This window comes from Lissotriton vulgaris, chromosome 11, assembly GCF_964263255.1.
Source record: "Lissotriton vulgaris chromosome 11, aLisVul1.2, whole genome shotgun sequence".
NCBI lineage: Eukaryota > Metazoa > Chordata > Amphibia > Caudata > Salamandridae > Lissotriton > Lissotriton vulgaris.
Window position 1 is genome coordinate 1,066,323,886 of NC_141699.1, and position 25,944 is coordinate 1,066,349,829.

Below are 25,944 nucleotides of genomic sequence, written 5' to 3' on the forward strand. Positions count from 1 at the left end.
CAATACATGGGTTGAGCTTGTGTCCGTGTGGGGTGCTTGAGATGTGCACCTTTAAGCCAGGGGTCTCCAAACCGGTCCTGGAGGGCCGGATCCATGCCAGATTTTTAAAATAACTACATGTGTCTCAATGGGGATATCCAAAAAATCTGGCATGGATCCGGCCCTCAGGACCGGTTTGGAGACCCCTGCTTTAAGCTATAGGTATGAGGTGCATCTGCAAATAACATGTGCGAAGAACACCGGAGGAACTCGTATGATGAAAATGGATGTTGGATCATTTGTGAATTGGAAATAATAGCCCTATGCTCTGGAACCACTTCCTTAAAAAAAGATACTGGCTTATGAAGGACTGACTACCCACTGAGTCACCTTCACTGTACGAAGGAAGAGCGGAATCACAAATTAAAATGCGTCACCCGTCGGTGATGAGCAAGATTTGTTGATTGTCTTTTCGTAGGTGTATCCTACATCTCAGCGGGATGCATGATCATACTCAAGTATGTGGTCTTTTGTCCTAGCCCAGCAAAGGGGTCCCCTTTAGTTTGGGGGCATTCTACTTTTTCATCTTTGCACTCTACACTATCTCTCATGCTGCCCTGAAAAGGACCTCCCACAGAGGAGGTCCAAAAAGACATACATCACATAAAAGGGTCTGTTACCTGGGCTTATTATCCTGGGTCTTCCACCTTCTCCGGTGCTGCAAAAACGTACAAGATTCCCAAGCAGACCGGGGCATTTATTACAAGTTGATGTTTAATTGACATTTATGGGTGCATTTGAATTGACAACAATCTTCATGTGGGGTTGTTGGATTCATAAATATTAGTTGATCCCCTCTGTCCTCTGGTTGGGGGCACACTTATGTGGTGACACATGATCACACCTCGATCAGAACTTGACTTCGCTGCGGTACAAGGGCTCAGCCGGCAGGGGGTTGCGCTTGGCGGTGATGACCAGCATGCCATTGTCTGCCATAGAGCAGCTCACAGACATATGGTCCATGTCCTCCGGGAGCTGGCACTTGTGGGTGAAGGTGTTGGTGATGGTTCCATCATCGGCCATCTGGAGAAGAAAACAGAACAACCAGAATCGGCGTTAGAAAGCATTACAGCAAACAGTAGCGTGCCACGTCTGAGGGGCACTCATGATTATACTCCGGTATCTGGTCTTCTGTCACAGCCCAGCAATGCAAACCCAAAGAAGGAACAGGCAGAACGTGAAAGACCCCCCTCTATAGACCTGCGTCGCTAATCCCAAGACTTTGTATGTTTCTAGATTTAGGGCCAGTTTAGCAAATGGAGAGCATCTGAGGTTCCTAATGCTTGGAGACGATGCAACAAATCCTTAGGCTTGAGGTCAACACCCAGACAGTTCCTCTTTAACCCCTTCGATGCTGATGACGAGCTCAGCTCGTCATCTAACGCGGCTTTTAGAAAAAAGCCGCGCAGCGGAAAAATAACCGCCGCAGCGATGCGGTTAAAGAGATAACAAAGGAAACCATAAGGCTTCAGTGTGTCCATGTTTAGAGAGGTAACAGCAGCAAATCAAATACTGATGCCGAAGGTGTAACTTTGAGAGTACTTATGTCGTAGCACGTTATGTAACATTGGGAATGGGAACTCTTGCAGGATTTCCAAAGCTTGGAGGAAGTGCCCTTACTCTAGACACTACAACTTCGAACAAGCATCCCTAAGTATAACAGCAGAACGTGAAGCTACGCGGGTCTGATCCCGGGAATGTCCGACATAGATGCAAAGAGCGCATCCCAGATCCAGAGTCTGAGTCACGCTCAGGTATTCTGAGTCCAATCCTGAGTGTCTGGTGTCCGCATGCTTGGGGTCTGAGCCGAAGGCTTTGCTTACCTTGGTCATATCAATATTTGGTCCTCAACCTAAAATTTTCCGAAGTATCTCCATACGTGATAACTCCCAGCGTGTGTCCCATCATAGGATTTTTTCTACAAACGCCATTTGCAGCGACTAATAATAATCTGGATGACATCCTGACAATGCACTTTGCCCAAGTATCTGAGAGGAGACCTCGGTGCAGTTCACAAGTTTTACATTTCTAAATAGACATTGAAGACCGATGGGACCCGCCAGGCCAACGGGGCACCCGTTCCGAAGTCTCTCAACACTGTAGATCCTTGTGGCTCCAACTCTATTTAGTCTCTAGCTCCAGGTGTCCAACGACAGAGCCTACTCATGTCAAGCTTTTTGTTCTTCTCTTCCTTTATCTTCTCCCCTCCCTGCAAACACTTGTGCTTTCCAATATCAGATTGGTCCACATTTTTCTGGCCTCCCTCAACCCACCACATTCTTCTAGGTGATCGCTCTTCCAGCTGTTTGAACCCTGCCCCCACCCTGCTCTTACCTTTTCTGCTTGGATGACAATGTTGAAGTTGTACGTCAACACCACAATGTCTTGCGGCTCGAAGGGGCTCACGTCAGCAGTGACCTGGTAGGTGTCGCCCACAGTCGTGACTTTTCCAAGGCCAGAGGGGCACGCAGTCACTGGTGGATCTGCATGGGGAAGAAAAGGAGGAAAGTGGAGTGATGTAGATAAATTGAAGCAAAGCAGGTTAAGCACTGAAAGATAGGCCTCATTGTCGGAGAAAGACAAACAGATGAGGAGAAGGTAATGGAAGCAAGAGTGTAAAATATGAGGTGTAATAGAGGAGTGGAATTGAAATGTGTGTATGAAGTCAGTGCGGAATGAGGACGTGTGAGGAGCAGACAAGGAGAAGGAGGAAAAGAGAAGACCCTCAACTCTTTAGAGTTCAGTGATATTTCAGCATGCTTAACTGTGAGACTATTGCCTAGGCTTCTCATTACCCACCAACTTTATGTCTAGTGCGTGCATTGTATCTCGACCAAGAGAGTGATTCCCGCCGCCACTCACACAATGTATACATTCAACTTTTTAGTGATTCAGCCTTACTGGAGAACTAGCGTATCGCCTGTTCCAGATCTCCAAGTTGTAACCCAGAAAATTGACTTCCTGGCAACTGTAGTTTTGAAATCCACAGATGACCGACCTCACCGGTCTCCGGCCAGAACTTGCTGAACATTCCATATGTAGTCCAACCATCCTGTTGTGAGAACGGTCTACGTCTTAGACTCCACTTTGTGATAGGGTATCCAGGAACCTCAATCACCCAAAAGAACAAGCATTTGCAATGCAATAGGTCTCATATTTACGCGAGTTTAAGTTATTGGCATTGTAAATGACCATGCCTTTTATTTGTTTTAAAAACGAAAACAAAAATAAAAATAAATAAAAAAATAAAAAATTGTTATTTGCAATGTCAATACATCAAACTCTCGTAAATGCGAGACCTATTGCATTGCAAATGCTTGTTAGATTAGTGAGTAGAAACGCTCCCTTTCGGCCCACGCAGCAAATGAATTAAATAAACAAGCACGGCAGCTAAAGTGAAAGCGGACCGCGCTGAAAAAAAAAATAGTGCTTTCCAACTTATGAAGGAGACCGTGTAACGCCACAAGTAAAAAATCCAGTCCTCATGGGAGGTAACAAATGGCGACAGGGCGGCAACAAGGAGGGACTAACACGCCTCATTATCAATCGGAAGCCAGCATTAACCAAGGTCAATGGCACCAGCCAATCAAAAATATGGGCGGAGAGAAGGCGAGGCTTCCACAGCATACTCGACTACTGCTCGCCTCGCAGAGCGAGCAGTGAATGCGCGCTGCCGCTAGGCTCAACCTAAAAAGGTTAATTCACTTCTAGGTAACTCAGTCCGTCCGAGTTGGAGAAAATTGTAGTCGTATGAGTCTGAATGCGTGGTGAAAGGTTAACTTTTTTTGTAAGGGTCTACTTCGCCACAGTGCCACAGGATGGTCAGGCAGTCTCAGTCAGCCCTCTACCACCTCCAGGCGCTTGTGTGCAGTGGGTCACCTGCTACGAACAAAATACTCCTTTGCGTACTTGTTTCCTTTTATTTAGCACTCCAACTCAGATCAGTAAATTAAAAGAATAAAAGCTCCTGAAACATTTTGCAGGTGCGTGCATGTGTGGTGCGCCCGTCTACAAAATGACATGACATATAGGCTTTTAGAACTTTTTCTTTAGCCAGGCTGCACAGCTTCTCTAAAAAAACATTGGGAAAACCAACAGGTCCCACTGGCGAAACCAATTGGCTTTGCCAATGCTTTTTCCCTTTTTTACTTTGGCATGAGCTCTGGCAAAAAGCTAAAGCGTCCTCTAACCAGACCTAAATATGGCTGGCAAGAGCTGCTTCTGCAGTACATTTGCAGACCTAAGGTATCTTGGAAAAGCATCGCTTTGGAGGTAAATATTTTTGCCAACTCTGAAAAAGAATGAATACAAGGAAGCAATAATTATAGACACAATGGAAACTATATTGAGTAGTGGGACTTGTCCAGCTGGACAGAGGTCAAGAATCTTTACTATACACTTAATCAATCAATAAAATACCTTACATTCTTTAGAGTAGAACACAAGCCTGTGCCCTCACGCTTACAGATTGGCAAGGTGAAGAAGTAGTAAAAGGACAGAGAAAAGTGTTTTAGGCAGAAGTGAGCGATTTCTGTAAATACAACAATGACAGAAATTCAATTTACACCATTATAAGCATAGCACATTCGGTATACATTTTAAATATATGTTGTTTCAACAAGTCGACGGCGTTTCGATCCCATTTACATAATCCGAGGGATCATCATCAGGACAAAAAATATGCCTAAACAGTATGAGCCACAATAGCCTAAGGGGAGAAAGAAAGATAGAAAGATATTTTCAGAAAACATTCAAAGGACTAGTGTTTGAGCAACAGTGAGGGTGATGTCTAGTGAGCGTGAGATTAAAATGCACGAATTGTGAAGTATTCATTACTCATACATTCAGTAACCGCAAGAATCCACAAGTACTATACATACGCGTCAAGTGTCTAGGAAGTGTCTGACGCGTATGTATAGTACTTCTTCACCTTGCCAATCTGTAAGCGTGAGGGCACAGGCTTGTGTTCTACTCTAAAGAATGTAAGGTATTTTATTTATTGATTAAGTGTATAGTAAAGATTCTTGACCTCTGTCCGGCTGGACAAGTCATACTACTCAATATAGTTTCCATTGTGTCTATATTCATTGCTTCCTTGTATTCCTTTTTGCATGGGACCACTGTTGTTTTGAAAATATGTTCCCCGAGGTCCTGTGCTGACTCGTATGGGTGCCATTGTTGTTTTGGATATATAACTCTGAAAAAGAAGGCACTTTTGTAACTGTGCTGCTGAGGGGACCCATTAGCCAGTGTCATACTGGACCTTCAATCAATCAATCAATCATTTGTAAATCACAGCAAATCACCCGCGAGGGTCTCAAGGCGCTGGAGTTGCTAGCCGCTGCGTGGTGATCTGATCATTCGAAGATCCGGGGTTTTGAGACCTTTCCTGAATTGCTGGAGCGATGAGGCGGTCCTAGTGTGTAAGGGAAGGAGGTTCCAAGCTTTGGCCGTCAGGGTCCATATTACAGATGACTGCGCCGGCGCTAATTGTGGCTGTTTGCCAGAGTATGTCTGTGTTTATGTGGGTTTGCGTCTGTGCGTTATTACAATATGCGCACAGATGCAAATGCACATACGCACAGAGTTTAAAGTCTGCGCCAACATCACGGCGCATCACAGACCGATCCTCTGTAATGTGTTATCAAAAGAGACTAGCTTAATATGACCAATATTGTTTAGACTCTGATTAGATTTGTCATGGGCACCTCGTTGGTGGGTTCATGAAGCCCTCACCCACCAACCTAGTTGGTGGCATGCTTCATCATCGGGCCCACCACAGTGACACCGAATGTGTCCCGGGTGTGCTGCGACGCCTGATTACAGTGGAGCTAGTATATTACTGAGAGTGCAGTGTGAGGTGTAAAGTGAAATGTACTACCGGAGTACGAGGACGGTGCAACAGGTACAAGGCAGGCTCTGACCAGAAAAGCTGGTCAACCCCTTACCGCTTCACTCCTGGAAGCATTGGCTGCAAAATCTAAGCGCATATATGGGAAGGGAATCCCCTCTCGCACTTAGAGAAACACCTTAGCAAGTGTAACACATAGCCTGGGTTACATTCCTTTTAACTTGCACTACACACTATTTTAAAAGGTCCTGAGGAAAAGGGATGCGGATCGTAGGTGTCTGGTCAGTTGGTAGAAGTCTACTCTTAGAGTGGAAACAAGGCTGCTCACAGTTATACGGTAGGAGAAGCATGCAGCCAGCATATCCGCACCAGTAATGCTTTGTGAATACTTGCAAATAATTGTGATTATTAGCACTTACAAGCAAGTACTGTTTGCCTCAGCCACAGCTGTGCATCTCTAGTTGTGTGCTTCTTGCCGCTTGACATTCAGCAGCACAGAGTAGTCTCTTTTTTGCTTGGGGGTGCTTGGCATCCTGCTTGCAGGTGTTGCTGTCAGGGCTGGGTGGGCTGTCAATGTGCCACACTTGCAGCCCCTTTAGGTGGGACAGAGTTCACTATATGTCCTTCTGGTCCAGTCCATCCAGGCAGGAGGATTAGGACCTCCCTAGGCCTGCAGCTAACACGTAAGTAGTTTTGAAAATGTGGTTGCTGTATTTTGAGTTATCTCAGACCAAAGACAGAAGAACATACATACTTGTCATTGAGAATCACAGGCATATTAAGATGCAGATAATTTGAAACAGGTGGGTACCAAACTTTTATCGCGCCCGGGAAGAAATATTTGACTGGTCCCCCATATTTTCAGTTTTTTTCTTCCTCGAGCATAGCACTCATGCACACCCCTTTCCAATGCCCTTATTCCCTCCCCATTCACCTCTCCTCTGCATCACTGCAAGTCTGTCTGTTTTGTTTATTTAGACACATCCAGGTGCCATAAGATTCCTATCACCTGCAGAGTCCCACAGGCAGGAACCACAACCGGTCCTGGCAAAGTGCTCGGTGGGGAGGGGGGTTGGAGGAGCTGCCGAGCTCTTTGCCGGGCCGATTTTTGACCGATTTTGGTACAGGGCTGATTTTGCAGCAATCAGCCATGTAACAAAAATGGCCCCCAGGGGCCCAAAACCGCCCCACCCGTGCCGTGCACCAGGATAATGCCCGGTGCCCGCTATGGCCAGTCCGGCCCTGCCCACAAGGCTCCACACGGTTTCATGTCATCTTCAACCTCTACATAGACCCATTGGGGCTCTTCCCACATATTACAGCATCAAGATTCACCAATAAAACTAAAATAAACAACTCTACCTATGTGTCCTCTGCTCCAGACATTTAACTCCTCAAACACTCCCTGCATTTCCTTCAGACCTGGATGTCCAAGGCCTACCCGTAAGTCAACCCAACCAAGACCGAATGCCTGTTATTTGCCAAGGACAAGAAGTAAACAAATATTCCCAACTTGACTCAATGATGTGAACCTTGACTGCTTTGAACCTCAAATTTCCGCGAATGCGAAGTCATTTGGATTCACCTTGGACACCAATCTCATCCTCAAGGAACACATTGCCCCCTCCCCCCTTCAAAAAACAAGCATTGGCAAAACCACTAGGTCTCTGATTTGTGGTGTTCTGGCTATGCCTGTCACTGTTAGCTACACTGTTCAGAATCCTTGAAGCTGTGCAGCATGGCTAAAGTGAAACAAAAAACATTGGCATGGCTACCTGTGTAATTCTGGAGGCTCATGCACCATGCATGGGCATGCCTACAAAATCACATGTAAAGTATGCAAAAAGTGATAGATGGAATGTTTGAATTCATCTCATTTAACACCAAGTGGTGGTGATGGACAGAGTTTCTGAATTAAGCAGACCACTCTTACCCAGTCCAAAGATCATGGCTTGATCCATCACTGTTATTTATCTCACTGCACCATCCCAGCTCAGAACCTGGCTATATGCAAATTAGTCTGTTCCTGTCCCAGTGCATGATGGGAACAGGGCAAACCAAACTACCAAGCCAATTCTTACACTGGGAAGGAAACAAGCTTCCGGGGACCGGTTTCTGGCATTTCAGCCGTCGTCGGCCCGGCTTGCTTGAATGGTGTGGTAGGGTATACTCAGACATGAGTCCCTTTCTCACTCCACCATCAGGATTCAAGCAAGCCGGGCCGAAGACAGCTGAAATGCCAGAAACCGGGCCCCGGTAGCTTGTCTCCTTTCTGGTGAAGAATTGGCTTGGTAGTTTAGTCTGCCCTGTTCCCATGATGCACTGGGCCAGGGACAGACTGATTTGCATATAGCCAGGTTCTGAGCTGGGATGGTGCAGTGAGATAAATAACGGTGATGGATCAAGCCCTGATCTTTGGACTGGGTAAGAGTGGTCTGCTTAATTCAGACACTCTGTTCATCATCACCCCCTTTTCTGAATCGTTTTTGGCAACTATAGGTGTGGTAGGGTATACTCAGACATGAGTCCCTTTGTCACTGCACCATCAGGATTCAAGCAAGCCGGGCCGAAGACGGCTGAAATGCCAGAAACCGGTCCCCGGTAGCTTGTCTCCTTTCTGGTGAAGAATTGGCTTGGTAGTTTAATCTGCCCTGTTCCCATGATGCACTGGGCCAGGGACAGACTGATTTGCATATAGCCAGGTTCTGAGCTGGGATGGTGCCGTGAGATAAATAACGGTGATGGATCAAGCCCTGATCTTTGGATTGGGTAAGAGTGGTCTGCTTAATTCAGACACTCTGTTCATCATCACCCCCTTTTCTGAATTGAATTCATCTCAGTCACTGGTAATTACTCAGGCCACACCCCAATCCATCGATATTTTGCACACAGTGCCACCTCTGTTTTGGCCCAGCTAGTTGCAATTCAGTCCGGACTTTGCTCCCGGTCCTGGGTTCCATCTGTTCTGGTTCAGGGAGGACCTGGATTGGCAGTTCGTGCTGGGCTGTCCCTATTGGATAAGGGTGAAGACAGATTTGCATATAGCTTATCACGATCTGTCTTTATGCTTGTCCTTGACCCTGTCCAGCTCCACGCTGCTTTGTGGCTAGGTTTGCACTATACAAATTCCACACTCGTACAATTCATGTGCGTCTCACATTCAGTTCTCTTTAGCACTCCTCTCTTCCACACATCTCTCCTCTCTGCACTTTTCTTCTCCCATCTTTCTCTCTACTGCCCTGCTCACCTAAGCCTTGGCCAACTCTCATGCCCCCATCCTGTGATACACCAGAATGACTCTCACCTTTCCAGACTGGTACAAAGTGTTCCAGAGCCTCTGGAAGAGTTTAAGACATGCGCGCCTCTGCCAGTGTCCCTCACTACTCCTCGGTAGCCCTGCCAAAGTGCCTTGGTTCTGATTAGTAGCACACATGCCAGAGCCCCTCATTTCTGCCTAGATTTAGGCCATGCTGCCCCATAAGTGAATCCCACACAGACCTCTGGCAATGGCAGTGGTGTATGGAGGGGGCAGTCTGCCCCGGGCGGCACTGTTCTTGGAGGTGGTGGGAGTCATGTTTGTTGACTCCACCCCCCCCCCCCCCCAACGAACAAGTCATACATCGGCCGCCACCCCCTCCCCCGCCTCCACCCCGGGAACAAGTCATCTGCCGCCCGGGAACGCGACATCCTGGTGTTCTTATCAGCACCCAAGCTGCAAACTTAGGGGCCACCCCGGGTGGCAGTAAGTCGAGCTACACCACTGGGCAATGCAGGTCAGTGCAGAGTGGATTTACAATCTTTAAATATGTAACAATCCCGATAAATAATATTAACAGTTTACAATGTGGACTGATAAATTGTCAAAAAATGTATTTTTGAAACCTTCCCTTAATTCCCATAACTGTGGCTGTGCCTCTCTGTTCAGGGAACATGACTGCTCCAATAGGGTTCCTGCTAGGGATGGGCAGAACTTGCAGAGTTTCACTCTGTGGAATTCAGTAGAGGGACAGCAAATCTCAGCGAGATCCCGCAGAATTCCACCAAAAGGTGAAAAATGTGCCGCTCGTGCTGCGATTTAGCACCGTTAGCGCAAGCAGCACTGAAAATCAGAGTGAACGGCACCATGCATTGTGCAAGAGAGCAAGGCCATTCAAGTTGATCCTGCTGCCGCTCGAGTAGAGAATGTACTCGAGCTGCAGCAAATCTACTCGAACGGCAGCCCTCTGACCACAAACGCTCGAGAATGCCAGCAAACGCGCTCATTAGAAACTCGCACTAGGGGATGCCAAATCTCGCTCGCCAGCTTGCATATTCTGGAGCCTTGTAGGAGAAAAATTACGCCACGCGGCGACTAGTGGAATTTGGCAACAACTCTGCATTAAAAAGTACGCGGAGTGGCCAAAATTCTGCCAATTCCGCGGGCGAAACAGAGCATTTCGCTCACCCCTAATTTTTGCACATATCCCTCAACCCCTACCTCCCAGGGTATGCAGGGATTCGGTCAAAAGTAATGCTGTCCTTGCACAAAAATGTGCTGCAAGTCACAGGATTTTTTAAAATTTAATTAAAGGAGGCAGTGAGGCACTTCAAAATAACTGGGAAGTTGGTAAACCTGCAGGGAATGGTCTGTGCATGCAAGGGCCACTCCAGTCTCGAATTTGCAATGGTTTCAGAAAACCCAATCACCCCCTTTAGCCACCACTCCTCATCACGCCTCCCTCTGCCCTTTCTTGTGACTAAAATCGCAATGTCACTCAAATTCATTGCTACCGCAGCTTTATCGTTATCACTAATGTGCGCCTCTCTTGTGAGACGAAGTGCAGGCCCAGGTCGGCTAGCCCCTGCTGCGCCCCCTTGTGGTGGACCGGACTTGAAGCAGCTCTTTGCTCCTGTCTGCTGAGCTCACTGCTAGGTATGTGCCTTGTTTCTGAATTTCTCCCTTCAGACAATTTCCAGGCTACCTGAATTTAATTCACTTTCACCCGTGCAAGTTTTTTCCGCTCACTGGGATGTAATGTTCACCACACTGTGAGGCAATATTTTACGTTAATCTCAGTCAAGATCAAAAATGAAACAAGACTTTTTCTGTGAAGATTCATAAATATATATTGCCCCCCACCACAAGTTTACTTTTTGAGACGTAATCTGAACAAAATCACAATTTTTGTGCAAATTTGGAAAATTGTAAACCATAGTGAGCAGTTTCACATGTTTTTGAGTTTGCACCCAGGAAGGAGAGCACTTGTGATCTCTGATTGACAGAGTAAAATGAATCTTTTCTTGATGAAATTAAAAAGTAGCAGGGGTTAACTGGGACCCAAAATATGTTCCATAGCACAAGAGCTTAATTTGAGCCGGTGTTTTCCGGTGCTCGGCACCTGCACTTAATTGTAAACACTGCATGTATAGCAGCTGCCACATGGTGGTGCTGTTTTGTTAAGTTAGAAATGAGCACTACAACAGTTGTTTATTAGTTCAGTATATAATAAAATGACATATCTGCCACCCAAGCGGTTCTTATTGCTTTGGGGGCCTGGAATAGTCCGAATTATCACACTTGTAGGAGTGTGATGGTTAGTAGTTATATTGGTGCCGTCATTGGCAGCGCTGGCAGGAGCAATCTGTGGTGCAAGCTGCAGTGGCCTCCTGACAAGGGCCCTGGCACTTACTTTTTCACAAATTAAGCACTGCATAGAAATAAACATAGCAGTTTCTTTCGAGGTGGAAAAGTGGTCGCCTTCTTGTGTTTTAGTTCTCCTTTCCTTCAGAGTTGCGGGTGGGGGCTGGGGGGGGGGGAGGGGATGGCACTGAGGGGAGTGGTAGTGCACTCCCTTCACCGCCCATGATGGTTTGGCCAGCTAAACCATCATGCGCAGTGAACCTCTCTCCAAACCCAGCTGCATTGCTGGGGTTGGAGAAAGCAGGCACAGACTCCCAGTCTGTGCTGGAGCACTAATTGAGGGTGCTCAGGCCAATCCTGAAGCTGCTCTCATGTGAGAGCAGGTCCATTATTGTCCGCAGGGCATTCTGGGAGCCTGTGCCTGTCTGGAGCAGAGGAGCGGGACGTGGGACGGGCCGGCTGAAGGTACCCTTTTTTATTATTTATTTTGCCCCCCTTCTCTTCGTGGCCCCTATGCCCCCTCCTCACCCCTCCCTGCCCACCCCGCCACTTGTCCCAAACATGAGCTGCTACTGAAAAAAGATACCACCCTATTGCCACTACAGCTGCTGCATATTCTTGGTTCTAGTCAGGGCTGTCGTGTAGTTCCTATAGTACCCATGCAGGATCAGGGCGTTTGGATAACATAAACTGTGGGATTGGAGACAGACTACCACTGAGCACCCCCACCGCGAAATGTTAGCCCGTTTGCATTTATGCTAGCTCACAGTGCCACTAGTGTCTCCTCTATTCTGGCAACCTCAGAACATGACAACCATGATCCCTCAAGATCCTGGAAACAATGTACTTCTTTTCGCTCAGTCACTCGTGCACGTTTAGTTTATCTCAGAGATACACAGAATGAATAGTCTGGGAGTTTCCATAAGCATTTATTGAACAGTTATTATTGTGTAGAATATATGTGCTGCAACAACTATTAGACAGTAGCAGAGATATATGATTAACAGTACTATAAATATATAAAGGATAGAACAGTTCTATCATCTTGCATTAACCACGAATAAATACATGAATGTGAAATGCATTTATGAAAGTGTGCGTACTCCTAAAATGCGTATCTAGATGTACCTAAGTGTACCTAGCATGTGAGTAGGTGTAAAAGTAGGTGTAAAAGCAAAGAATCCCTCTAGGATTAAGTTAAACTCCATTACCTTAAGTGTGAGAACTGTTGGAGCCCTTCTTGGTTTCCAGTAGGACACCCCGCAAGGGATGTTCAGACCACTGTCAGCTGGAGCGTCTGCATGCAGCAGCCTCAGCGTCTCTGGTCAGCGTGTCGGCCTGGAAGTCTCGGTTCCCTCTAACTACTGCTAGCAAGAGGTGCTGTATTTATACAGGAAAGTATAGAGTCCCTTTGTCCCTTGTTCTTGTGCCATTGTTGGGTTTGAGGATGACGTATGTGAGGAACATTGCGCGTTGATATTCGGAAGGTGGTGTTTAGCCCCTGCCTGGTTTCCAAGTATCTTTATGAATATTCATTTATGCTTTGTCAACATAAAGATCTTGGAACACTATTGTTCAGGGAAAAACCCTCCTTCTGCACCAAGGCCTAGAACTAGGTAAAAGGCGTTCAATCCGTAAAAGGCGTTCAATCCGTAAAAGGCGTTCAATCCTTAAAAGGCTGGTTTCTGTTTAATGTAGGGGAGATGATGTAGGTGAAGGGATATGATGTTACCTGGGCCTATATTAGGGTACCTATATGAAACATAACAGCGCCACTGGAATCTTCAGCCGCTGCTTTCTTCGCATAATTATAGGTTTGCCACATAATCTATAATCTGCTGCATAATCTGCAGACGTGAACAACAAAAATCAGTTTCTAGCTCAAATGCATTCAAAAGTTACTAAAAACGAGGCAACATGTGTTGACGCGCTGTGGACGGCCCTCCGCAAAGGTAACTGGTCATCTTTCAGTTGCTTATTTCTGTTTTTGATTGTTACACTGGTTGTAAGGAAGTGAAAATGTTGCCCAGGCAGTATTACCATGTGTACAAATTACAAAATAATGAAACAATACTATAAAAAAGTCTCGAATTATGCCGCATAATTTGGCTTTTCGTGCTGCATAATTTAGTGAACTCTGACCACAATTTGGTGGTCACCTGCTGCATAATTCCAGTGGCCCTGGTTAGAGTTGGATTTGTAGGAACGGCCACCCCTGGGTGGTCGTATTCATTCACCCATTTATTCATGTCTCGGTTTCACGCAGAGGGCATAACTGACCTGCACAATGGTGAACTATATTCTTTTGTCAGAAATCTTCCTAAACAGTCTCCCTGCATTGGCGTTTGCTTTTATAATATTTGTTCATGCAAATCCACCTGCATATAGTTCCGCTATAAAAGAGATATTTCGGTGCGTAGTGGATTGTCGATACTTTCAATTGATCAAGAATAGAACTTACCAATGGGAGAATGATATGGACAAAGCGATGGTAGCCGAAAAAGCAGTTTACACCCATCGAGGTTGCCCTAAAAAGTGGACGCGAATATGGGGGAAATGGAATGAATCCCGGGGGAATGTATGTGAACCACCATGTGCAGCACTGACCCCTGAAAGTAGCCCGTAAAAGGGGTGGAAATACATGCTACGGTTGGAACCACCAATATAATGAGGGGGGAGGGGGGAGGCGAGAGAGGGTGATTTGCGGGGTAATGAAGTTGGCACGATATTGCTGAACCTTGTGGAGTAAACGTTGCCCAAACATCTGTAATCTATTGATGTACACGGAAGAGACTGTAGTTAATTGTTGTATTAATGTATGGATAATACAATGAAAATAAAAATTGTTTTTAAAAAGACAGCAGTGCAGGCACATGTCATACCCAGACATTGTGGAGAAGTGTGGCTCAATGGTTAGAAGAGGCAGACCATGAAGCAGAGGTCAGACCCGGGACCAGGGTTCAATTCCCGACGCGGCAGGGTCTTGAGCCCAAAAATGTCCACGGACTCAATAATTCTCGCTTCGGTGCCTGCTCGAATCAGGGGTTCACACTCTGCAACTCTGGGCAATAGCTTGCTTAATCTCTACTATGGCCCCCGCGGCGGGATGCCTGGCTTTCACCTTGGGGGTGCCCAGTACGGGTTATCTCACAGGGAAAAACCAGGATGGGTTCCCAAAGCAAGCGCTTAGAGACCGTTGGTGATAATGCGCTATATAAATATAAATTACATTTACATTTACATTAGACTTCAGTGACACCATACTAGGTCTTACCATATCCAAAGACTATTATTGGCACTTTGTATCACTAATTTTACTTAAAACCTTTAAAATTCACATCGCCATTTTCCTTAATAAATGTGTGTGATTTGAGAAGAAAAAGAAAAAAAAAAAGAATTGCACTTACACTCAGAACACGCCAGAGTGGTGTGAATAATGCGTGCGCACCGTAAACGTGTCGGGATTCGAATGGGTAGGTTGTCAGGAGTGGGGGGAATCCCCCACAGAGCTCTACCACCTCATACTTCTGTAGGGTCCTTCCGAGACCCCCCCTATGGCCGTCTTAACAGCATTATAGGCCCCGGGCAAGCAGAGCACTGGGCCCTGCCTACACAACCACTCACAGGAATAAAAATGTAAATTATCGATAAAAGAAATGTATTTTTACAGTAGGAATTTAGCATGGGGTCCCTATATGTGTGGGGCCCCCAGGCGACTGCCCAGCATGCCCATGCATTAAGACATCACTGCCCCCCTCACGTGGTTCTTTGCACTCGCTGCGATCCTGGGGGACACTTTGGCCCGCTCAGAATTGTTGATATCTCACCTGGGGCTCTTACGTCACTCCTAGGTCACCCCACAGCTGGAATCCTCTTCACATTACTCCCCCCCCCCTCCCTCTCATCTTCTCCTGCTCTCAGTCTCTACCTCTCCCTATGCCTGCTGCAATTAACCCAGGAGAGCTGCGGAAAGTAGAAAGGCCCTGTAGGCTGCGCCAGGTCTTGAAAAAGTAGGTCTCCGGTGGGTCCATTAACCCCGGGGTAATGCCCGGTGGGATCAGTGGCCAGTCTGGCCGTCTGCATCTCCTAACTCCGCCGCTTTGTCGTCGCGGCGCGCTGTGCCCTCGTCTTTGACGTGCATGTTTAATCGTAAGTCCCGGCAACAAGCCGCATTATCCCCAGGGCTCATTTACATTTCTGAGAGATATGCAGAAATAATTAATCTAATTAGATTTCCGACCGGCTGTAATTTGCCTGCGCAGATGCATGGAATCCTCTCGTTAAGCTTGGGAGGAGTCTGTACTCCACCCTCCCCATCCGATAAGTCTGTCGGTGGCCCTTGTAGTGGGGGCCTCTAGAGAGACGCGGGCACTTAACCCCCACCCGCTCACTTGCTGTCTGTACAGACCCATTTCGAAGGGTGTAGCGCATGGACTCCCCTCCCACCCGGGACCCTCTCAATCACCCTAAGGCCTATCCGTAAAATACAGGTGCCTCAGGGGTCCCTCAGCATATTCTGCAGGGGAGGCGAGATATAATTACAGTGCTTAATTTGTAGTAAAATAAGTGCCAGGGCTCTTGTCAGGTGGCCACTGCAGCTTCTACCACCCTCCGCCCCTGCCAGTGATGCCAATGGCAGTACCAAACCAACTACTAACCATCACACTCGTACAAGTGTGACAATTCAGACTATTCCAGGCCCCCAAAGCTATAACAATGTCTTAGGCAGCAGGCATTAGTCATTGTTAATTTTGATTGAATTAATAAATTGTTGTTGTGCTTATCTTTAAATTAAATAGATAACACCACCATGTGGCAGACTGTCATAAGTGCCGGTGTTGACAACTAAGTGCCGGTGCTGAGAACCGGAAAACACCAGCTCAAATAAAGCACTCATTTTGGGTTGTGCTACTGCCCCTTTCTGCATTTCTTCTCTCTTGCCTCTCTTATTGCTTCTCTTTTTCCTCCTTATAGTGTGTCCTATTTCATTCTTCACAAGGTGTACAATGTTGGATTATTCCAGCTGGTTTCTGTTGGGTCACCTCACAATCTCATCCACAGGGGGCTCACACTGCACAATTCTGTGGCTCAAATGTTCCCCAGCACACAGAAGTGAAAGCTGAGGCATAGGTGGAACAGGTAATGGTCTCAAACCAACCATAGGTTTAGTATCTGCACTCTTAGTTTGAGCACAGATTGAACATGTCTGAACATACTATTTTACACCTGCAAAAAGAATTGACAACAAAAAGTACCTTCTAGCTGCTGATGTTTTAGTTAGTCCAGCGGTTTCTGATTTGCTCAGCCAACTCATAGCCTGTAGTCCTAACTGAACTGAAAGTAAATACAGATCCCTTGACTCCTTACCACTTCTCTCTTCCTTTTGTCTGGTCAGACTGTGATGTTTGTGATCAATGTAAACTCCATCGTGTGTCTGACTCCCAATACATCATTCCTCCATTCTTCAAAAGAATTGCCACATTGTCATTGTCTCTAATAGTGTCATTTAATCCTGGTAGGAAAACCATCTAGGAAAGATAGGCCATCGAGTGCACCTGTCCTGTTGTTAGATTCCTCTGGGACATAACTCCTCCCATAGGATAATATGAAGCATCTTTTAAAAGAATAAACGGAAGCTCAACATTTGGGAGTTTATTTATTTATTTATAAAGTTTTATATAGCGCGTACATGACCCATGAGGGTATCAGAGCGCTTTACAGTACATAATTAACACGTTATACATACCATCGGGAATCGCATATAATACAAATGAGGTAGACATTGCTGTTTGGTTAAAAGCAGTGGCAAGTAGGCTTCAGGGAGTTAAAGGTTTAGGCATAGATTCATCAACTGAAATTGCGATCGCCATAGCTGCGAAACAGCTATTGCGATCGCAATTGCCACTCCCGCAATTCATGAACCAAAAAACCACCAAATTGCGAATTCGCAAACATAAATTCGCAGAATCAATGTGGAACCCCCTTTGCGATTCTGTAACAGCGATTTCCCACATTTTCTGCGAATTATTTTGCAAATCCACAAATAAATCGCGAATTCAATTCATCAAAAATCGCAAATTGCGAAAAATGCAAAAATCGCAAAATGCGAGTCGCAATTTAAGGAGAAGTCAAACCAATTGGTAACCATGAAGTTCAATTGGAAAAAAAAATCTCAAACAAGAAACAGGTGCGGGGTAAATCAAACACACTTAAGTAGACACAGTAGGAGCATGAGGACATTCACAATGCCAGGTGTCTACATCGTGGCAAGGAGGCTGAGGCTCCAGGCTGCAGCCCTGAACCGACGCAGGATCCAGGAGCGCATCTTCCGGCTGCGGATCACACTCCTGGGCCCGACTGAAGAGGAGATCTACTTCAAATACAGGCTGAATGGGGCAATGATAGCTAAGCTCATCAGAGACCTTGACCCCCTGATGCAGCACCCAACAAGGAGGACCAATGCCGTGCCCACCCATGTCCAGGTCCTGTGCTGCCTGCACCTCCTGGCCTCCGGAAGTTCCAGGGGATAGTTGCATATGCAGGGGGGATATCCCAGAGCACACTGTCACGCTGCTTACGGAGTTTCCTGGACGCCATGCTGAGCAGGATACACCACTACATAACCTTCCCAACAACCCAACAGGACTTAACCCAAACAAAACTGGACTTCTATAACACCGCCCAATTCCCCCAATGTAATAGGCTGCATTGACTGTACCCACATCCACATCTGTCCACCCGCAGAGATAGAATACATGTACCGGAACCGCAAGTCCTATCACTCACTCAACATCCAGATTGTCTGCAATGCGAAGACCATCATCACCGACATTGTGGCCCAATACACGGGGAGCACGCATGATTTGTTCATCTTCCGGCACAGCGGCATACACACCCGCTTGGCCAGGGGTGACTTTGGCGAAGGACATCTCCTAGGTAAGTACACATGCCCACATACAGTGTGTCAAGACCATGTAGCTGCGCACAACAGGCACTGACCCTCTGCTCCTATCCTTTAGGTGACAGCGCCTCCGGCCTCCGTGAGTACCTCCTCACCCCATACCTGAACCCTGCCTCACCACAGGAACAGCGTTACAATGCTACGGACATTCACACTAGGAATGTCATTGAACTGACATTGGGATGTTAAAGAGCCGATTCCGCATCCTACACAATACTGGTGGGGCCCTCAAATACCAGCCTGAGGTCTGCTGCCGCATCGTGGCCGTGTGTGCCATACTCCACAATATTGCCATCAAGCGGAGGATACCTGTGGAGGTCTCTGGTATTAAGTCGGAGGGGGACAACCTGCCACCTGCACATGTGCATCATGCACGCGGGGAGAATCCTGCAGAAGGACCAGTCGCCGCAGCAACATCACACTGAACTATTTCAAGTGGACCCATACCCCTCACACAACACTGCACTCATGCATGCCACATGAAATAATGACATGAGGAAGATTTGTGTTCAAAATAAATTTTTATTATTATGTTGAACAGATCTAGAATTTTTTGGATTTTTCAAACAACATAACTGTCTTGCGTCAAACAGCCTCTTGTGTGACATGGACGGGACAAAGAAGACAGAAAAAAAAAATGAACAAAACAGAACTTGCCTGCCGCATCGCGCCCGCCTAAAAGCCGCTCTTTTTTTCTTCTTCCCTGCAGCCAATCCTGGCACTGCTCTCATGCATGAGAGCAGCATCAAGATTGTCCTGAGTGCTGTTGATTTGTGCTCCCAGGGAGTCTTTGAACCTCTGCCTGCTCTCTCTCCAAACCCGGCAATGCAGCTTGGGTTGGAGACAGCTTTTTTTTTGTTTTTGCATATTTATATAGCGCAAACTCGACCCTAAGGTGTTGGAGCGCTTTACATGAGCACCATATTTACATTACACATTCAGGCACAAGGGATTCGCCCCGAATCCCAGGATGTGGACGCGACCCCGAGGCTCGAACCCTAGTTTCCGGCATCAAAGTCGGCAGTCTAGCCAACGGACCACATCCTCTCCTGCCAGCCTGAGACAGAAAGCCAAACCCACATGCGCAGTGAAGGCAGTGCCCACCACTCCCCCTCCTGACTGGCCTCACCCCCAAGCCTCATTAAATGAAAAAAAAAAACCAATAATAAACAAGTTTTATTACCGTTTTATGTTTAACCCCTCCCATGCTGGCGACGAACCCCAGTCGTCACACCCCGCGGTGGGCGTGTGCTGATGACGGCTGGGGTTCGTCACGGCCCGCCCTGTTCTTTTGTTTACCGCACAGCGGTAAAATCGCGGCCGCAGCGAAGGGGTTAAAAATGTGATGCTGGCGGCGGGGTGGGCGACGCTCCTACGCCATAGCGAAGGAGCCGCCACTGTCCTGCGCTCTCCCTATTGTGGCTTGAGAACTGCAATTGTAGTTCTCGACCCACCATAATTGTATACGTCAAAAGAGATTTTAAAAAAAATGTGAAGCACCTTTAAAAAAAAAGAAGAATTTTCAACTAAAGTCTGAGCCCTAATGAGTATTTCTGTTTATTACTGCCTGGCGCAATTGAGGCTCAGCACTGCCTGGGGACACCGCTGCTCATTTCTATCTGAAGCCATTAAGGCCCATCACTGCCTGGGCCATTATTGTTCATTAGTGCTTAATGCCTACCATTCTGCAGGTTAGTGTCTGGGGTCACTGATGCTCATCTCGATTCGGAAAAGGCAAGTTCCCAAGGGATTAATTTAGGGCAAACATAAGGTTTAAGCTCATGTACTGGCTGAGTAAACCCCTTACCCACCCACTCCTCCTGAGCATCTTGGCGGTTCTATGAATAGCACCCCTCTGCTCCCATCTGTGCTGTGTAGATTTACTCATGAGTAGTTCATGTTTCACTGCTCTTTGCCGCAGAAGAATCTTTCCCAGTGCTTGGGTGTCAGCACTCGAGTGGTTTACTTGTCAGTATCTTACTGATTTACAGACCCCAACCCACTTCTGATTGGGTTCATTCACTGTTAAGTGTGAGTGTTGTGTCTTATAGTGCCCCATATTCCACTCTTCTAACTTTATCTGTGCTGTGTGTCTAAGATCACACAATTACCCTTCGCCTCTTTTATGGTCTGTGGCTCTTCCAGCTCCTTCAGCAACCCAAGATGATATGTTATTATATGAGATGTCATGTTATGTCATGCCATGAGAAGTTGTCATGTTAAGATATATCATGCTATGTCATATGTCATGGTATGATATATCATGTCATGTTAGGTCTTCCTATGTTATGTCATTTTATGATAATTTGTCATATGTCATGGTAGGATATTTCATGTCATATTTTATGGTATATGTCATGTTATGTAATTATATGTCATGTTATGTTATTATGTCATGTGATATTTCCTGTTATGTCATTATCTGTCATGTTATGTCATGTTAAGTCATTACATGTCATGGTATGATATATCACATCATGCTTTCATATGTTATGTCATGTTATATGTCACGTTATCATATGTTATATGGGCATCCATAAAGTAGGTTTAATAGAACAATTATGTTCAATACAAAACCCTAAGAAACTTGTTATTCATGCCTCAGGTACCCTGTGAATGAAGGAACCTTTTGGGTGCACCTGTAGGTATTTGTAACCTTCTAATTCTCTTTGAATCCCTCATTATCCAGTCAGATGTAATCTAGGAACTCCCATTGCTTTCTGGTTGAGTCCGCACTGGTGGTATTATCCTACTAGGGTGTGGATAGGCGCCGATGATGAAGCATATCACGATAAAGTGAGTGAGGGGTCTACTCCAATATCTTTGGATACGCAAGAGATACTAGGAAAGAGCTTTCTTCCTAGAATAGGATCCAAACTTGTATTATTTCTTAACCTATTCCAATTGCTCTGGTGTGTGACAACTGATTTTGGGAGAATGAAGCCGGTCTCATAGCCTCTCGCTCTCCAGTTTTGTGACAACGTGATATGTTCTCTTATGTTACATTACAGCATCTTTAAAGCTCAAAAAACCACCAATGCAGACGTCCTGGCGCTACCAGAGCCTGAAAAGAACTCACAGGAGCAAAGAAGGATAAAATAGCTCCTAAAAGGCCTCTTCAAGGAAAATGCAGCAGCAGAGGGATCTTACGAAGAGTGAAGGGAAGTTAATTCCAAAGTTTAGCTGCCATTACTGAAAATGACTTGCCCCAGGAGCAGACCACTGGACTCTCGCGATGGTAAGTAGAGGAGCCTCCTTAGACCGAAGAGGGTGCATTGGTCCATAGATGGTAAATTTCTTTCTCAAATAATGAGGGCCGATATTGTGGACAGCTACGATGACATGTCAAAATTGGTATCTAGCATAATTTTGGTGGCGGCTCAGTACTGTGTATCATTCGAAGGGTATGCAAAATATTCTTATTTTGTCCACTGTCATAAACTGTTTGCTAGCTGTCTTATGTGTACGGCCCGCAACATCAGGTGAATTAAGTTTTATACTGAAAAGTATTGTTCTTTCCTTTTTTTTAAAGTAATTTATTTTTTATTGCAGAGTAGGTAGCATGAAGCATCTCCCTTGTTTTGAGCACCTTTTTAATGTTTTTATGTGGTTTGCATACAACATTGTGAAAATTCTGTAGTCCTACTTTGAATTTAAGTGGTTGTTGTTTTTATTTTTTCCAACTCGATAATGCTTCTTTGGTGGTCCATTCAGAACCTCAGAAATGATGTTTGAGTAATTTAATACCAATATATTCAACTAGCCTGTGAAATCACTGCAGGTATGTTTCTCTTTCAAGTAGAATGGCAACACCATATTAGTGCTGTATCACCTGAAGAAGGCTCAGTCCAATTATTGACAGAAGGGGTCGAAACATTGACAAAGACGACACCAACAGGTCACTAAAATACAAATAGTTCTTAACCAGCATTATTGTTCTCTTACAATAGCGGCCGCACGAAACGGATATCGGTGGGACCAGGGGGGAGACATAAAATAAACAAAACGTATCTTCAGCCGGACGTCCGCCCCCTCCTCAGCTCCGATGTTCGCACAGGCTCTCAGAGTCCCCTGCACCAATCCAAATGTTACTCTCGTGCTGGTTTTACCCAGCATGAGAGAAGAGTTAGGATTGGGCAGAGCTCGCTCCACCAGAGACTTAGAGCCTGTGCTCCTGATCCTGCAGATATTTCCTTCAACAGCCGGGAGATATCCAAGTGCGCTTGTCGGTTTAGCCGTCCATGGATGGCCGGCCAAAGCGGCATGTGCACAGCACTCCTTCTGCTGGCCCTGCCCTCAATACTCAGCTGCAGCTCAGCTCTGGAGTAAAATAAAATGATAATAAAGCAGTTTTATAACTTCTTCATTATAATTTTATTTTACATAGGTCTGCTGGTTCCAGCAGTGGGGCTGCCATATCTGTTATCTGCCATAACGGAGGAGCCGCCCCTGTACTCTTAATTATCTTTCTGCAGATACTGTTGCTTTTTTAAACTGAATTCATAATTGTTTTATTGTTTTACCCACTAATCCAACAATCACTGCATCAATAACATGCACACACACTGGATTGCACTGCCCTGCTGGACAATCTGACCGTGTCAGAAAGGCTGGTCTTGACGGACAGTGCTTGGGCCAGTTTTGGGGATGAGTGTGGGGCTGGTTTAATGGTGTGGTGAGTCGGTTTTGTAGGTGTGTTGGACCTGTTTTGTGAAAATCTTTTCATAATGAAAAGGTTGCAGCAGGGAATACTGTGCAGGCAATGGTACGAAGTACTGGGTATATAGAAAAGCATAGTCTAGGCGGAGCACAAGGTATAGAGGAAATGCCTCAGGTTACATCAGATGGGTGCTGAGGCAGGCGGTGCAGTGGTAATTTAAAAATAAATGAAGGGCCATCCAGGTCACAATAACTGGCAGACACACCTTCTCTAAATGTCCCAGACCATAGCTCCACCCTGCCCCCAGACAGGGGGCGGGGCTGAATGCACCAGTCAATGCATCATTGAAGTGCCTAGTCTCACCTCATGCATCTGTAGCAGCTTATTGTGGGAGGTAGAGGGGTGGTGTCATCAGTGGCGGCCGCCACACAACGAAAGTGGAGAGGAATTTACAGTAAAATGAATCACTTTAAAAAAAGTTCCCGACGCTGCTGTGACGCCAGTGGCCACCTCGATGCTTCACTACCGGCAGTCACTAAGAAAGTACAAGCTCCTCAGCCAATCCAGACCCTGCTCTTATGCTATGAGAACTCTGCCAGGATTGGTCTGAACAGCCAGGTTTGCAGCTCTGACAGTGCCTGGGAGCCTGCGGCTTTTCTCCTATCTGGCTGTGCAACACAGCTGGGTTGGAGAAACAGAAGTGCGCATGTCTGTTTGGCCGGCCTAAGACGACAAGTGGTGCAACGAAAGAGTAGCTTTTATTTATTCCAATGTCTTTTCAGTTCTCTTCCTTGAAGTTTTAATTTGGAAAGGTTAGGCTTCTGAGAAAGTAAACCGGTACGAGTACAAATGACTCTCTTTTCTAGATGTACTTGGATTTTCTCGAATGCCTCCAAATTGACGGGAGGTGTGTTCAGAAGCGGGTGTGTGAAATCGGTAGGTTGGAATGTAAGTTTCTGAGGAGGGTAAAGCTGCAGGGCAAAGAACCAGTTTTATTACAAAATGCACTATCAGTGGAAACCTTTATTTAGGCTGTAGTGTGACCAAGATAACTGTTGGGCACCGATAAGATGGATCTCCAGCATCATGGAAAATATAGGAGGAAGTTGCTCTCTCCTGGGTAGGTTAGGACATTGACCCTTTTGGAGGTGCCAAGGGTGTCAATTTCTTCTATGATGTTTTGGCTGTGCAAGTTGAAAGGATTATTTGCCAGATATGCAGTCATGAGCACACTATGCCAGCCTGCAGCAGTGTCCCAGTATTGACACCTGACTGGTAGTGAAATGTATAGAGCCTTAACATAGGTGCCAAGGGCCCTCGAGTAAGTAATGGAACCAATTCCACATGCCAACGATTGAATATCGCGATAGACCAATGACATCTCCCCAGTGCATTCCCGCACCCCTCCTCCTCGCCTATCTTCCCAAATTGCTTCTCCCCATGCCTTTCTGTCTCTTCATCTCCTGCCTCTCAGCCCCCCGCCACTGAACATGATTTCAGGATTGTAAAAGTGCTTAGCCTGTAGACCAGTGTAGAAAGAAGAACAATTAGAACATTGGAATGTTGGGAGCCTCATTGAAGACCATGGATTGCTCCAGGCTTCAAATGGGAGGTAGACGCCCGAAACACCAACATTCCAATGTTTGTTCACAGCTGTTGCTGTGACCAAAGGCCTCACGGAGCCAGCGGGGATTTGAACCCCCTCACGCCCTGGGAGGCCGTTGTTTTATAAATTAGAACGTTCTGCCCTCTAGGGGTGAAAATTTCAAATAGCCTTAGAGCCCTCCATAGCGGGCTCTAGCAGCCATTAAAGGCAAGCTTCCTTGTTAAAGGACCTCACCTACGGCTCGGGACTTTAATGTAGGAGCAGGGCTTTAGTGGCTGGGAGAGCCCGCTAGGGAGGGCTCTAGGGCTATAGTAAAATCCTCCAGCACCGACTCCTACTTCCAGGGAAGCCTGAGTACAGTGTTACTGCCTTTGGTGTGGGAGTCCCACACATATAGAATATGCCACAGTGGGACCTCTCCTAAAATCCCCTTCTAACTACCCATTGTCAGGTAGTGGGAGACACATAACAATAATATGACCGCCTCCATCAATGCACTTGCAACGCTGTTGCCCAGTGTTGGATATCGCTAGGCATCCTCTTGCCATTTCCACTGCTTACTATACTCTTGGAGACGATGACAATAGAACATGCAGCCAATCCATGGAACGCATACCAGTTTTACAAGATGGAGCGGCCCCAGGCAACTTGACCATTTTTGAGCGTTGTTGCATTAAGACAACAATGTTTTCCTCCACTCTGTTGAGCAACTGGCACACGGCCCATGCGCAGCCACTACTGCAAACACATATTTCACAAAAGTACGCGTGTACTGTTGAACCAGTACCTCCCTAACTAAATTGTCATTTTGTTCAACTAGTTTACACAAGTGAGGATTTATCAGTCTGATTGAAAGAGGTGGAACGAAGAAGGTGTGGTCTGTGTCACCCACACACCCGCTCTGCCTCTGCTTTCTATCGTCTTAAGAGGCAGCTGGCACCAACATTCACCTTTATAGAAGATAGAAACTGAGGACAAGCCTTTACCGCAGAGTCATGTGGCATACTCCTCAATCTTGGAAATATTCACATGGTTTCAGTTTCAGGCTTACCAGAGGTTGGGTTGGCCCTTTTGCTGAAAGTGAAATCTGGAGATTAATATTTGCCCATGTGGAGCACTCCATTGTATTATTAGTAGGTGAGTATATAGACACATACATCTATCTTTACTTGTGTTTCTTTTCACCTGCTACTATAGTTTTTCAGTT

General features: G+C 46.2%; 1 protein-coding gene across 1 annotated transcript in view; it reads right to left on the reverse strand.

Annotated features, from left to right (window-relative positions):
• Positions 1 to 717: 717 nt before the first annotated feature.
• The window catches only part of LOC147684088 (heat shock protein beta-7-like), a 53,374-nt gene continuing 28,147 nt past the window's right edge, over positions 718 to 25,944 (reverse strand). The window contains exons 2-3 of the mRNA XM_086944444.1: positions 2,374 to 2,522; positions 718 to 1,062 (exon numbers count right to left, since the gene is read on the reverse strand). Coding sequence (XP_086800570.1) covers positions 889 to 1,062; positions 2,374 to 2,522 — 323 coding nt within the window. The 3' untranslated portion in view covers positions 718 to 888. The remainder of the gene's footprint in view (positions 1,063 to 2,373; positions 2,523 to 25,944) is intronic.